At 41.6% G+C, this 16,073-nt stretch overlaps 2 protein-coding genes across 2 annotated transcripts in view; both read left to right on the top strand.

Annotated features, from left to right (window-relative positions):
* Window positions 1-16,073, top strand: part of LOC139579350 (CD209 antigen-like protein E) — a 90,670-nt gene that overhangs the window by 52,116 nt on the left and 22,481 nt on the right. The window lies entirely within an intron of this gene.
* On the top strand, window positions 12,252-14,146 carry LOC139577920 (M protein, serotype 6-like). The gene is made up of 3 exons (XM_071405045.1): window positions 12,252-12,705; window positions 12,860-12,961; window positions 13,842-14,146. The coding sequence occupies exons 1-3, from the start codon at window positions 12,519-12,521 to the stop codon at window positions 14,144-14,146; spliced, it is 594 nt and encodes a 197-aa protein (XP_071261146.1). The 5' UTR covers window positions 12,252-12,518.

Genomic DNA, 16,073 nt, shown 5'->3' with positions numbered 1-16,073 from the left:
AAGAGTGAGAGAGACCAGTTAAAGAGTGAGAGATAGCCGGTACTGAGGCAGAGCGACCAGTTACTGAGGCAGAGCGACCAGTTACTGAGGTAAAGAGACCAGTTACTGAGGGAGTGAGACCAGTTACTGAAGCAGAGAGACCAGTTACTGAGGGAGAGAGATCAGTTACTGAGGCAGAGAGACCAGTTACTGAGAGAGCAAGACCATTTACAGAGGCAAGAGAAAACAGTTACTGAGGCAGAGAGACCAGTTACTGAGGAACAGGTACCAGTTAAGAGTGTGAGAGACCAGTTACTGAAGGAGACAGAGAGGTTATTGAGGCAGAGAGACCAGTTACATAGGCAGAGAGACCAGTTACTGAGACAGAAACTAGTTCAAGTGTGAGAGAAACCAGTTAAAGAGGGAGAGAGTCCAGTTTCTGAGGGAGAGAGACCAGTTACTGAAGGATAGAGACCAGTTACTGAGGGAGAGAGACCAGTTACTGAGTTAGAGAGACCAGTTAAAGAGTGAGAGAGACCAGTTAAAAAGTGAGATAGAACCGGTACTGAGGCAGAGCGACCAGTTACTGAGGCAGAGTGACCAGTTACTGAGGGAGAGAGACCAGTTACTGAGGGAGAGAGATCAGTTACTGAGGGAGAGAGACCAGTTACTGAGGCAGAGCGACCAGTTACTGAGGGAGAGAGACCCGTTACTGAGTGAGAAAGACCAGTTAATGAGGGAGAAAGACTAGTTCAAGAGTGAGAGAAACCAGTTAAAGAGGGAGAGAGTCCAGTTTCTGAGGGAGAGAGACCAGTTACTGAAGGATAGAGACCAGTTACTGAGGGAGAGAGACCAGTTACTGAGTTAGAGAGACCAGTTAAAGAGTGAGAGAGACCAGTTAAAGAGTGAGAGATAGCCGGTACTGAGGCAGAGCGACCAGTTACTGAGGCAGAGCGACCAGTTTTCTGAGGGAGAGAGACCAGTTACTGAGGGAGAGAGACCAGTTACTGAAGGATAGAGACCAGTTACTGAGGGAGAGAGACCAGTTACTGAGTTAGAGAGACCAGTTAAAGAGTGAGAGAGACCAGTTAAAGAGTGAGAGAGAACCGGTACTGAGGCAGAGCGACCAGTTACTGAGGCAGAGCGACCAGTTACTGAGGGAGAGAGACCAGTTACTGAGGGAGAGAGATCAGTTACTGAGGGAGAGAGACCAGTTACTGAGGCAGAGCGACCAGTTACTGAGGGAGAGAGACCCGTTACTGAGTGAGAAAGACCAGTTAATGAGGGAGAGAGACCAGTTACTGACAAGCAGATACTAGTTAAAGAGTGAGATTGTAACTGATCTGAGGCAGAGAGACCAGTTACTGAGGCAGAGAAACTAGTTCAAGAGTGAGAGAAACCAGATAAAGAGGGAGAGAGTCCAGTTTCTGAGGGAGAGAGACCAGTTACTGAGGGAGAGAGACCAGTTACTGAGGGAGAGAGACCAGTTAGAGTGAGATAGACCAGTTACTGAGGAACAGATGCCAGTTAATGAAGGAGAGAGACCAGTTACTGAAGGAGAGAGACCAGTTACAGAGGGAGAAGACCAGTTACAGAGGGAGAAGACCAGTTACTGAGGCAGAGTGAGTCAAGGTAAGGGTCAGTGTTCTGACCAATGAGAAGGTAGCGCTGGAGAAGAGGCTCTCCGAGTTTGGTAAGTCGTCAAGTCAGTCACTAGGACTCCATTCCTCTACTCTAACCATCTTTCCCCTGATGTGTGTACTTGTGGTGTACACTTAGACACTGGCTGAATTCTGATTCTCTACCCTTCGCCAGAAGTGTGCATTGGATTGGTGCAAACACGGTTGGAGGGAGTTTCCACCACATTCCTCAAACTAGTTCATTGAGGTGGAGTGTACCAGTTAAATACCGCGTTAGAATTTGTTGTGTGACATACAGAAGATTTCTCCAACAGAGCTAAACAGTTGTCTGAAAATCAGGAAAACCTGTCCTGAAGGAAACTTGTCACAATAATCTCTACTTTCTCCAGGTGTGTGCACTTGTTCACTTTCCTTCATGGATTTGAATGGAAATGACTGGTACATAGGAATTCACTCTAGTGCCCATACCTACACCAACCCAATGCTTTACGATTTGTGGGAAGTACTGGACGAATGCAAACTTCCAGAGAAAGGAGATATTATTTGAACGCAATCCAGATCCGAATGTTTAAAAACCAATATGGTGGACACTGTATGTGTTGTATGTAGGTACTAGAACACTGGTGGAAGAGAGGGACATTGCAGTCCCAACGATGAGGACCGTGTTGAGGTGTCCTGAAGGATGGGGGCTGTTGGGATTCAGATGTTACTTCCTGTCTACTGAGAGGAAAACCTGGGCTTACAGCAGACAGTACTGTCTGGAGAGAGGAGCAGACCTGGTGATAATAAACAGCAGAAAGGAGCAGGTGTGTGTGTGTGTGTGTGTGTGTGTGTGTGTGTGTGTGTGTGTGTGTGTGTGTGTGTGTGTGTGTGTGTGTGTGTGTGTGTGTGTGTGTGTGTGTGTGTGTGTGTGTGTGTGTGTGTGTGTGTGTGTGTGTGTGTGTGTGTGTGTGTGAGAGAGATGCTTATGAATCAGGAAAATTATTAATACTCACATTTCCCACACACACTTCTCAATATCTCTTCACACTGATGACTTTATGGCCATCGAGTGCAAGCCATCACATGACTTCCTTATGAACGATGCCACAAACAGTATAACCTTGCAAAGTATAACTTCCTGCTTGAAGGTGATTGGATTCTTAAGACATTCTATCAACTGTAGTGGACCAATGACATATGACATAGGCACGTTAGACATAGGCACGTTGACATAGGGCAATGACATAGGCACGTTAGACCAACTACATAGCTACTTGTCAGTACATGAAGAATCATACAGCAAATATTACCATTATGAGTCAGTTAGAAAGGTAATCATACAGTAGATATTACCATTAGGAGTCAGTTAGAAAGGTATTCATACAGTAGATATTACCATTATGAGTCAGTTAGAAAGGTAATCATACAGTAGATATTACCATTAGGAGTCAGTTAGAAAGGTAATCATACAGTAGATATTACCATTAGGAGTCAGTTAGAAAGGTAATCATACAGTAGATATTACCATTAGGAGTCAGTTAGAAAGGTAATCATACAGTAGATGGGTGAGACAGCTGAACAGACAAATACATGTTCCCAACAGCACAAGCATATATACCCCAGTTTAGGTGGAGTCTCCTCCTTCCCTCTAAACATTACATCTTTATTGCAAAGCAGGAAGTTAAGTGATTTGTCTAATAAACTGTTCCTTCTCCCTTAATGTGACCTGAGCTGACCTCATCCTCCATTCCTCACTAATCCACAGCTCTCCATCCTTATCTGACTGCAACCATGTGATTGCCTTTCCCTTACTCAGTGACATTCCCCTGGTTCATTCAACCTCCATTGACCCCACCATATACATTCCTCCTACAGATAACCATTAACGTCTGGTGTAGCAAGTATTTCAAATTACAACCCAGTAACTGAAACCAGACTGTGGACCTTCTCCTTTCCATAAGATACCTGATGTCAAACAATAACATGTTCTGACAGAATGTAAAGGTCCTGCATTCCCCTCTCTCCCTCAGTACCATGAACTAGGATATTTCATATTTCAAGTTTAGAACCCATCAGTCCCCTCTTTTGAAAAATAATTCCAGCCTGTTCAACATGATATAAACTTGGAAATTACTTCTAAATTCACAAAAACATAAATCATGATTAACTTTCACAGTTGATTATTAAGTTTACACCTCTGAGATTTATGGTCTGTGACCTAAAATTACACTATACACACTCTTATTTACATCTCTTGTCAGACAACTGAGAATTATATTTCAGCTGGAGCTTGATTGCAAGATGAGTCCTCTATCTATCTCTATGGGTCAAGGTCACATAAATAGAAGGAAGAAACTGAGCTTGTAGAAAACAGCCAGTAGGGGGAGACAAACACTTATAAAAGTAGGTATTATACCCAACATGAGGGATGTTTCTGACCAGCATCACATTGACAAGCAGATTATAGACAAAACCTCTAACTGACCCCTACCTTGACCCCAACCTTCACCTAATTTGAACAAATTCAGAAATTGAACAGATTATAAATGTTTTATGATTAAATAAAATGATGTTCTTGAAGGTTAAAATTAAGCCTTTTTCTTTATAAATGTCCTGTTGTACTTACATTTACATTTTACATTTAAGTCATTTAGCAGACGCTCTTATCCAGAGCGACTTACAAATTGGAAAGTTCATACATATTGTGGGGACCTTATATCCATGGATGAAAAGTGGCCTGTGTTTTCAGGACAGATACAGTACATAAGACCTACATAGAATGTGAATAATGACATGAAGGGTACATCTCAAATGGCACCATATTCCCTGTATAGTGCACTACTTTTGACCAGGGTCCATCACTATGTAGGAAATAGGGTTCCATTTGGGACAGAGTAGTTTAGGGAAGTTATTGTTGGAACATCTATTGTATTGTAATTTCAGTTGATTTCAGCATGCGTTGCTGTGCCAACTCTTATTTATCCATACCACTGACTTCCTTTAATAAATGCCTCCTTTCTGCATGTCTGTCAGTGGTTGGTGCTTATTAGCAGACCTGGGTAACGTATTGGTTAGGACACACCATAGCAAAAATGTTTTGCAGCGGAAAATGAAAACACATTTTTCTTACTGGACAGGTACAGTTAGTCCCTCCCTGTTTCCATTTGCTTTCTTCTGGTTGGTGCCTAATGAATACAACCCAAATACTTTAGCTGTTCTTGGTTGAGCTTGTCTGGCTTAATGTAACCAATAGAATAGTCCCAAACGCTCAAAGTAATTTACAGATATTAAATAGTTTTTAAACCCAGGTCTGGTTATTAATTATTTTTAAAGCATCCAGAGACATTATTAACATGTATACATCCAATATGTTAATCAGTGATATAGAGTAGTAAGAGACTATATAAGAGGGTGTGTCTGGTGTATGTATTTGTATTTATTACGGATCCCCATTACTTCCTGCCAAGGCAGCAGATACTCTTCCTGGGGTTTATTATGGATCCCCATTAGTTCCTGCCAAAACAGCAGCTACTCTTCCTGGGTTCCATCAAAAATAAAAAACAAACAATTTTAACAACAATACATTCACAACAGATTTCACAACACATTCAGTGTGTGCCCTCAGGCCCCTACTCTACTACAACATATCTACAACACAAAATCCATGTGTACGTGTGTGTATAGTGCTTATGTTACCTAGTGTGTGTATGCATGTGTATGTTTCTATGTTTTGTTGCTTCGCAGTATGTGGGTGGAACTTCCCCCAGAAGACCAGGAAGTTATTCAGGAATCAGAAAACAAGGTGAAAAGAAGAAGGTATCCCAACTATAACCAGTCATGACATGTTTCTGTTCCACAAATCCATATAAATGTTGTTGCTGCTGCTATTTTCCTCTTTTGATATTTGATACTTCCTGTGCTCTGTGGATAACCCCCACCACCTACAACATGGTCAAAAGCAGTCAGCTTCGGACTCAGACACAGGGCAGAGATACTCTCCTGAACCACTGAAATTGTCTTGTGTACTCTAAGGCAGGGTTTCCCAAACTCGGTCCTGTTACTTGAATCAGCTGTGTAGTGCTACGGCAAAAGTGAAAACGTGCACCCAGGGGGGCCCCAGGACCGAGGTTTGGAAACCCTTCTTTAATGCACCGTAGCTTTAGTTATAAAACGTTGTTGTAGATGTCTGAGTCCATCTATACCAAGCCAGATATGACCAACAAGGTTTGACAGAGGTGAGATGGAAGAGAGGATTGTGGATATCTACATCAGTACAGACACCCTGAGGGACAATCAGATCAGCACCATGACACATGTGCAGAAAGGCCAGCTACGGCTACAGTGCTAGCTGTGACACTAGAGATTCTGGGTTTGAGTCCAGGCTCTGTCTCAGCCGGCCGCGACCGGGAGACCCATGGGGCGGCGCACAATTGGCCCAGCGTCATCCGGGTGAGGGGAGGGTATGGCCGGCAGGGATATCCTTGTGCCGTTGCGCTCTAGCGACACCTGTGGTGGGCCGGGCGCAGTGCACGCTGACACAGTCGCCAGGTGTACGGTGTTTCCTCCGACACATTGGTGTGGCTGGCTTCCGGGTTAAGTGGGCGTTGTGTCAAGAAGCAGTTCGGCTTGGTTGGGTTGTAATTTTGGAGGAAGCACGTCTCTCAACCTTTGCCTCTCCCGACTCCGTACGGAAGTTGCAGCGATGAGACAAGACTAACTACCAATTTGATACCACGAAATTGGGGAGAAAAAGGGGTAAAAATATATATATAAAAAAGAAAAAAAGGCCAGCTACAACACCCTTACTGAATAGAGATACCAGCTAGTTCTGATGCGATATATTTTAGTGAGCAACAGCTTCTTTATTGTTGTTGAAGATAACGTCTCAAATAACTCAGAGACCAGATACAACAACCTGACTGAAGAGAGAGACCAGTTACAACAACCTGACTAAAGAGAGACCACCTACAGACCAGCTACAGCAACCTGACTAAAGAGAGACCACCTACAGACCAGCTACAACAACCTGACTAAAGAGAGAGACCAGTTACAACAACCTGACTAAAGAGAGACCAGCTACAGACCAGTTACAACAACCTGACTAAAGAGAGAGACCAGCTAGTTCAGTTATGATCTGTATTAGTGAACAACTTCTTCTTTATTGTTATTGATGGTAACAATGTCTCAAATAACTCCGCTGCAGAGAGAGACCAGCTAGAGATCAGATACAACAACCTGACTAAAGAAAGACCAGCTAGAGACCAGTTACAACACCCTGACTAAAGAAAGACGAGTTACAGACCAGTTATAACAACCTGACTAGAGAGAGACCAGCTACAGACCAGTTACAACAACCTGACTACAGAGAGAGACCAGCTACAGACCAGTTACAACAATCTGACTAGAGAGAGACCAGCAACAGAGGGAGAGAGATGGTACTACAACTTCACCAAGTCCAAAACCTGGACAGCAGACAGTACTGTATCAAGAGAGGAAAAGACCTGGGGCCTCATTTATCAACACTACTTTAGACCTGAATTTAGAATGTTAGTCTGAATAGAACAAGTTAGATTTATCAATAGGAGATAACCTTTGATCAATACCAAATTGTTCTCAGCCTCAGCGCTCTTGCACAACCTTGGCTAGTTGGATGTCCGAAATGCCTCTAATTAACCTCACTAGGGTAGGGGGCACTATTTTCACCTCCGGATGAAAAGCGTGCCCAAAGTAAACTGCCTGCTACTCAGGCCCAGAAGCTAGGATATGCATATAATTTGTAGATAGAAAACATTCTAAAGTTTCCAAAACTGTTAAAATATAGTCTGTGAGTATAACAGAACTGATATGGCAGGCGAAAACCTGTGTTTGTAATTTTCTATTGAATGCCATTACAGTATCCATTGACTTGGGACTCAAATTGCACTTCCTATGGCTTCCACTAGATGTCAACAGTCTTTAAAAATTGTTTCAGGCTTGTATTCTGAAAAATTTGGGAGTAAGACCACTTTGAATGAGTGGACACTGCAGTGTCCCAGAGGTTTTTCATGCGCGCGACCGAGAGCACACCTTTCTTGTTTTCCGTTTATATTGAAGAAGCTATTGTCCGGTTGAAATGTTATTATTATTGATTATTATGACTAAAAACAACCTGAGGATTGATTATAAACATTGTTTAACATGTTTCTGATACTTTTCGGATTTTTCGTCTGTCTGTTGTGACTGACTGCCTTTGAGCCTGTGGATTACTGAACAAAACGGAGGTTTTTGGATATAAAGAGGGACTTTATCAAACAAAACTAACATTTATTGAGTAAATGGGAGTCTTGTGAGTGCAACCATATGAGATCATCAAAGGTAAGTGATTAATTTTATCACTATTTCTGACTTGTGTAACTCCTCTACTTGGCTGGTAACTGTTTGTAATGATTTGTCTGCTGGGCGCTGTTCTCAGATAATCGCATGGTATGCTTTCGCCGTAAAGCCTTTTTGAAATCTGACAAAGCGGCTGGATTAACAAGAAGTTAATCTTTAAGCCGATATATAACACTTGTATACTTGTATGTTTTATCAATTTGTATTATGAGTATATCTGTTTTTGAATTTGGCGCTCTGCAATTTCACTGGATGTTGGTCAGGTGAGATGCTACCGTCCCACGTACCCTCGAGAGGTTAAACCTGTTGGTACTGGGATTAACCATGATATAATGACTGTTTTTAACCCTGTAGGTACTGGTATTAACCATGATATCTGACTTGTTAACCCTGTAGGTACTGGTATTAACCATGATATCTGACTGTTTTAACCCTGTAGGTACTGGTATTAATCATGATATCTAACTGTTGTTAACCCTTTAGGTACTGGTATTAACCATGATATCTAACTGTTGTTAACCCTTTAGGTACTGGTATGCCAAACAGCCTGATAATGCAGGTATTACTGGGGAAGACTGTGTTGAGATACACAAAGACCAGAGTCCTCTAAAGCCATGGAATGACTTGTCATGTTGCAGCAAACTCAACTGGATTTGTGAGAAAGTGTTTTAAAATCACCATGACAACATGATGTAACACATACAGTAGCCTACAGTGCACACAACTTCCTCCTCTGCCTCTGTCTCTCTCTATCTTTGTCTCAAACTCATGGACACAAATGTTGTATTTGTTTGTATTAGTATATTAATAAATGTTCTACTTGTTTCCTGACATTGTAGCTTCCTATTTACCAGTTGCAACATGAAGATAGTACATCAGACTCTGCTATATGGGTCTCAAAAGAGGGAAGTGAAGTTGTTATTTTAAGTGGTTCAACCAGCTGCACTCCTCAAACCTCCTCGACCAATCAGGTTCATTAAGAGAGAACAGAGCTGCGTCCGTTTCTGTCGCCATCTCCTCCTCACTGTTTAAGACTACCCACCCTCAATATCCACTTGGAGCAGTTTGTAGTCTCAAATCTATTGTCTGGACATTATAATGACCCATGTTTGTAGTCCTGGACCTCCTGAACATGTTGATGTATATTTGGGAGTAAACAGAGGGTCCAGATCAGCAGAAAGGTGAAAGGAAGGGGGAGTTCTGGAAACTCCCTGAATTATCTTGGGGCTGTTACATATGATATGTTATATATGTTAACAACTAGCCTTTGTTCTCCACTTCCCCTCTATGATCTATGTCTTCCTTGTATGACAGTGTCCTGTCCATCATTACAACTAGCAAGTCCAATTCCCTGGGTAGGAGGACCGTGTTGAGATATACTCTGGACAAGATGACCATATAGAGACATGGAATGATTTATATTGTGCTGCAGAAAATGGTTTAACAATAACCACTGTAAAAATCTCTCACACACACACATGCACACAAGTACGCACAGATGTATGCAAACTTGTTATATTTTTTATATTAGCGTAGCCACAACTACCCGTGTCATTTTGTTAATACTTCCCTAGAGTTAACTACAGCACCGTAAAGCCTTTCTGAAATCTGACACAGTGGTTGGATTAACTGTCCCGACTCCCACCGAAGGTGGCTCCCCTGCCAGTTCGGGCGGCGCTCGGCGGTCGTCGTCGCCTGTCTACTAGCCGCCACCGATTCCCTTTTCCTTTTCTGTTTGTTTTGTCTTATTGGTTGCACCTGTCTCTTATTTTGTTTTTGATTCATGTCTATTTAAGCCTGTTTTTGTGCGGGCTTGTTTTCTGTTAGTCAGGTTGTGCGTGTAGTGATCCTGTCCGTTTGTGCCCTGTGTTTGGGTTGGACAATTTTGGATTTATTTCGCCTGTTGTTTTTGGGCGTTAGCTTTGGCATTAGCTTTGGAAACCGAAATAAATGACGGTTTCCCCAGTATCCTCTGCTCTCTGCGTTTGACTCCGCACCCACCACTCCAGACGTTGTGACATTAACAAGAAGGGTATCTTTAAACCGATGTATAACACTTCTATGTTTTATGAATTTTTATAATGAGTATTTCTGTTTTTGAATTTGGCGCTCTGCAATTTCACTGGATGTTGGCCAGGTGGGATGGTAGCGTCCCACACCCCCTAGAGAGGTTAACCATATATGGTCAAATAAACCCTTAAAGCTTACGGGAATATACAACGCCATACCACGAAATAGCCTACAAAGGCACAACCAAAAAAAGCTTAGAATGATAATAATCCAGACTGCAATACAGGTGCTAGTGTCAGATATTGAGTACAACTAACAGGTTTTATTGGTCTCACTCAGTTGTGGTTTGACCAGTATAAAAAAAAAACACAGCCACAAAGAGAGGACCAGGTCAGGACATTAGAAACACAACATAAGGTCAGGACATTAGACACAACATGAGGTCAGTACATTAGACACAACATGAGGTCAGTACATTAGACACAACATGAGGTCAGGACATTAGAAACACAACATGAGGTCAGTACATTAGACACAACATGAGGTCAGTACATTAGACACAACATGAGGTCAGTACAGTAGACACAACATGAGGTCAGGACATTAGACACAACATGAGGTCAGTACATTAGACACAACATGAGGTCAGGACATTAGAAACACAACATGAGGTCAGTACATTAGACACAACATGAGGTCAGTACATTAGACACAACATGAGGTCAGTACATTAGACACAACATGAGGTCAGGACATTAGAAACACAACATGAGGTCAGTACATTAGACACAACATGAGGTCAGTACATTATACACAACATGAGGTCAGTACATTAGACACAACATTAGCTCAGTACATTAGACACAACATTAGCTCAGTACATTAGACACAACTTGAGGTCAGTACAGTAGACACAACATGAGGTCAGGACATTAGACACAACATGAGGTCAGTACATTAGACACAACATGAGGTCAGTACATTAGACACAACATGAGGTCAGTACATTAGACACAACATGAGGTCAGTACATTAGACACAACATGAGGTCAGTACAGTAGACACAACATGAGGTCAGTACATTAGACACAACATGAGGTCAGTACAGTAGACACAACATGAGGTCAGTACAGTAGACACAACATGAGGTCAGTACAGTAGACACAACATGAGGTCAGTACAGTAGACACAACATGAGGTCAGTACATTAGACACAACATGAGGTCAGTACAGTAGACACAACATGAGGTCAGTACATTAGACACAACATGAGGTCAGGACATTAGACACAACATGAGGTCAGTACATTAGACACAAAATGAGGTCAGTACAGTAGACACAACATGAGGTCAGTACAGTAGACACAACATGAGGTCAGTACATTAGACACAACATGAGGTCAGTACATTAGACACAACATGAGGTCAGTACATTAGACACAACATGAGGTCAGTACAGTAGACACAACATGAGGTCAGGACATTAGATACAACATGAGGTCAGTACAGTAGACACAACATGAGGTCAGTACAGTAGACACAACATGAGGTCAGGACATTAGACACAACATGAGGTCAGGACATTAGATACAACATGAGGTCAGTACAGTAGACACAACATGAGGTCAGGACATTAGATACAACATGAGGTCAGTACAGTAGACACAACATGAGGTCAGGACATTAGACACAACATGAGGTCAGGACATTAGACACAACATGAGGTCAGTACATTAGACATAACATGAGGTCAGTACATTAGACACAACATGAGGTCAGTACATTAGACACAACATGAGATCAGTACATTAGACACAACATGAGATCAGTACATTAGACACAACATGAGGTCAGTACATTAGACACAACATGAGGTCAGTACATTAGACACAACATGAGGTCAGTACATTAGACACAACATGAGGTCAGTACATTAGACACAACATGAGGTCAGTACATTAGACACAACATGAGGTCAGTACAGTAGACACAACATGAGGTCAGTACATTAGACAACATGAGGTCAGTACATTAGACACAACATGAGGTCAGTACATTAGACACAACATGAGGTCAGTACATTAGACAAAACATGAGGTCAGTACATTAGACACAACATGAGGTCAGTACATTAGACACAACATGAGGTCAGGACATTAGACACAACATGAGGTCAGGACATTAGACACAACATGAGATCAGTACATTAGAAACACAACATGAGGTCAGGACATTAGACACAACATGAGGCCTGTGCAGTAGACGGACATTGAGGTTATACAGTTTCTCCTGATAAGTAAGTCCTCTGTTCTCAGGAATCAGCTATAAAGTTAAACTGGTGCAGAAATGGTCCCAACCTCAACCACTATGTTACACTTTTATTATCTTCCTCTTTCTACATTTCCCTTTTATTCTGTGGATGACATCATAAACAGTTAGTTATAGACTCAGAGCAGAGACAGAAACAGACACATACGCGGAGCAGCTACAGACACAGACTCAGAGTACAGACAGAAAACACAGAAAGTTATTGGAGATGTCTGAGGTCATCTATGCTGTGCCTGATATGACCAAGAAGGTCAAGTTTAACAGAGATGAGATGAAGGAGAGGATTGTGGATATCTACGTCAGTGCAGACACCCTGAGAGACGGTGAGACCAGCACCAAGAGAGAAGAGACAGCAGACACTGCTCCTAATAATGGACCAGGAGACCAGCACTCAGGTAACACAGACACACACACACACACGCAAATAAGTTACACACACAAAACATTAAACAGGTGAGATTACCCTATAGTACTACAGATGTATTTGTCCCAATCCTGGATGATACAGTAAAACACATTATCAAAGATCTTTAATCATTTGTGATTCAGTACATTTTCAGTGGTGGAAGAGACCCTCTGGAGTTGCTGCAGTGTGTCTGGGGCTGCTGTGTGTTCTCCTACTGGCTGGGATCATAGGCCTGTCTGTCCAATGTAAGTCTATAGTATATCTACACTAAACAACAATATAAATGCAACATGCAAACATTTCTAAAATTTTACTGAGTTACAGTTCATGTCAGTCAATGGAAATATATTCATTAGGCCCTAATCTATGTATGTCACATGACTAGCAGAGGTTCAGCCATGGGTGGGCCTTGGAGGGCATAGGTCCACCCACTTGGCAGCCAGATTCCAACCACTGGGGAACCAGACCCTGCCAATCAGAATGAGTTTTTCCCCACAAAGGGCTTTATAACAGACAGAAATACTCCTCAGCACCCTCCCTCAGACGATCCAACAGGTGAAGAAGACAGATGTGGAGCTCATGGACTGGCGTGGTTACATGTGGTCTGCGGTTGTTAGGCCAGTTGGACGTACTGCCAAATTCTCTAAACAACATTGGAGTCAGCTTATGTTAGAGAAATGAACATTAATTTATCTGGCAACAGCTCTGGTGGACATTCCTGCAGTTAGCATGCCAGATGCACGTTCCCTCAAAACTTGAGACATCTGTGGCAAAACTACACATTTTAAAGTGGCCTTTTATTGTCTCCAGCAGAAGGTGCACCTGTGTAATGATCATGCTGTTTAATCAGCTTCTTGATATGCCACACCTGTCAGGTGGATGGATTATCTTGGCAAAGGATACATGCTGAATAACAGGGATGTAAACACATTTGAGAGAAAAAAGCTTTTTGTGCGTATGAAACATTTCTGGGATCTTTTAATTCATCTCATGAAACATGGGACCAACACTTTACATGTTACATTTATATTTTTGTTCACTGTTTAAATAGTTCTTATAATTCAGATTTAGTAGTTCTGATGTGATCAATTTTAGTAAGCAACTTCTTCTTTATTGTTGTTGCAGACAGCAACGTCTCAAAGAACTCATCTGCAGAGAGAGACCAGCTACAGACCAGTTACAACACCCTGACTAAAGAGAGAGACCAGCTACAGACCAGTTACAACACCCTGACTAAAGAGAGAGACCAGCTACAGACCAGCTACAACAACCTGACTAAAGAGGGAGACCAGCTACAGACCAGTTATAACAACCTGACTAAAGAGAGAGACCAGCTACAGACCAGTTATAACAACGTGACTAAAGAGAGAAACCAGCTACAGACTGAGAGAGATGTTCTTAGCAGGAGGCTTTCCAATCTCAGTGAGTAAACCCACAATAATAAATTATTAACAACACAGACCTGATCTTGAGTCTGTGTTCTTTCATTTAGTATCCAGGGTGTTAAGTTGAAGGAAATTAATGTTATATTCTTGTAGAACAAACCTGTCCTGAAGGCTGGCAGAAATTTGAATCCAGTTGGTACTTCCTGTCTACTGAGACTAAAACCTGGGAGAAGAGCAGAGAGGACTGTCTGGATAGAGGAGCAGACCTGGTGATCATAAACAGTGATAAGGAACAGGTGAGAGAGAGAGAGAGAGAGACACACGGTTAGATATTATGAAACATATGAATATATATTTATCTTTCTCAACCAACAGACATTTCTCTTCAACCTCCAGAAGAGATTTTGGATTGGTCTGACTGACTCTGTTAATGAGGGGACCTGGAAATGGGTGGACGGCACCCCACTGACCACAACGTGAGATATAATAACTAATCTGTCAATAAGGCTCCATTCAACCTTTTTCTATGCAGGTTACTGACATTGATGATACCAGTCAAGACAACTAACTATGAAACATTTCTGTATATTATTTAGGATTGTGATGTTTTAACTGTGATGTCTGACTGTTTTTAACCCTGTAGGTACTGGTATTAACCATGATATCTGACTGTTTTTAACACTGTAGGTACTGGTATTAACCATGATATCTGACTGTTATTAACCCTGTAGGTACTGGTATTAACCATGATATCTGGCTGTTGTTAACCCTGTAGGTACTGGTATTAACCATGATATCTGACTGTTTTTAACCCTGTAGGTACTGGTATTAACCATGATATCTGACTGTTTTTAACCCTGTAGGTACTGGTATTAACCATGATATCTGACTGTTTTTAACCCTGTAGGTACTGGTATTAACCATGATATCTGGCTGTTATTAACCCTGTAGGTACTGGTATTAACCATGATATCTGTCTGTTATTAACCCTGTAGGTACTGGTATTAACCATGATATCTGACTGTTGTTAACCCTGTAGGTACTGGTATTAACCATGATATCTGAATGTTATTAACCCTGTAGGTACTGGTATTAACCATGATATCTGGCTGTTATTAACCCTGTAGGTACTGGTATTAACCATGGTATCTGACTGTTTTTAATCCTGTAGGTACTGGTATTAACCATTATATCTGACTGTTTTTATTCCTGTAGGTACTGGTATTAACCATGATATCTTAACCCTGTAGGTACTGGTATTAACCATGATATCTGACTGTTTTTAATCCTGTAGGTACTGGTATTAACCATGGTATCTGACTGTTGTTAACCCTGTAGGTACTGGTATCAACCATGATATCTGACTGTTTTAACCATGTAGGAACTGGTATTAACCATGACATCTGACTGTTTTTAACCCTGTAGGTATTGGTATTAACCATGATATCTGACTGTTATTAACCCTGTAGGTACTGGTATTAACCATGGTATCTGACTGTTTTTAATCCTGTAGGTACTGGTATTAACCATGATATCTGACTGTTATTAACCCTGTAGGTACTGGTATTAACCATGCTATCTGACTGTTTTTAATCCTGTAGGTACTGGTATTAACCATGATATCTGACTGTTTTTAATCCTGTAGGTACTGGTATTAACCATGATATCTGACTGGCGTTAACCCTGTAGGTACTGGTATTAACCATGATATCTGACTGTTATTAACCCTGTAGGTACTGGTATTAACCATGATATCTGGCTGTTATTAACCCTGTAGGTACTGGTATTAACCATGATATCTGACTGTTGTTAACCCTGTAGGTACTGGTATTAACCATGATATCTGACTGTTTTTAACCCTGTAGGTACTGGTATTAACCATGATATCTGACTGTTTTTAACCCTGTAGGTACTGGTATTAACCATGATATCTGACTGTTTTTAACCCTGTAGGTACTGGTATGGACAACAG

The sequence above is a fragment of the Salvelinus alpinus genome, chromosome 6 (genome assembly GCF_045679555.1).
Source record: "Salvelinus alpinus chromosome 6, SLU_Salpinus.1, whole genome shotgun sequence".
In the NCBI taxonomy this organism is placed as follows: Eukaryota; Metazoa; Chordata; class Actinopteri; order Salmoniformes; family Salmonidae; genus Salvelinus; species Salvelinus alpinus.
Note: the sequence above shows the minus strand (reverse complement) of the source record. Positions and strands in the feature narration are given on the sequence as shown.

What these genes read in the sequence shown, in the direction of transcription:
- LOC139577920 (XM_071405045.1), top strand. Translation starts at nt 12,519, where the DNA reads ATGTCTGAGGTCATCTATGCTGTGCCTGATATGACCAAGAAGGTCAAG. An exon ending in ACCAGGAGACCAGCACTCAG is followed by an intron (nt 12,706 to 12,859) that starts GTAACACAGACA and finishes TTTGTGATTCAG; the next exon opens with TACATTTTCAGTGGTGGAAG. An exon ending in CATAGGCCTGTCTGTCCAAT is followed by an intron (nt 12,962 to 13,841) that starts GTAAGTCTATAG and finishes TTGTTGTTGCAG; the next exon opens with ACAGCAACGTCTCAAAGAAC.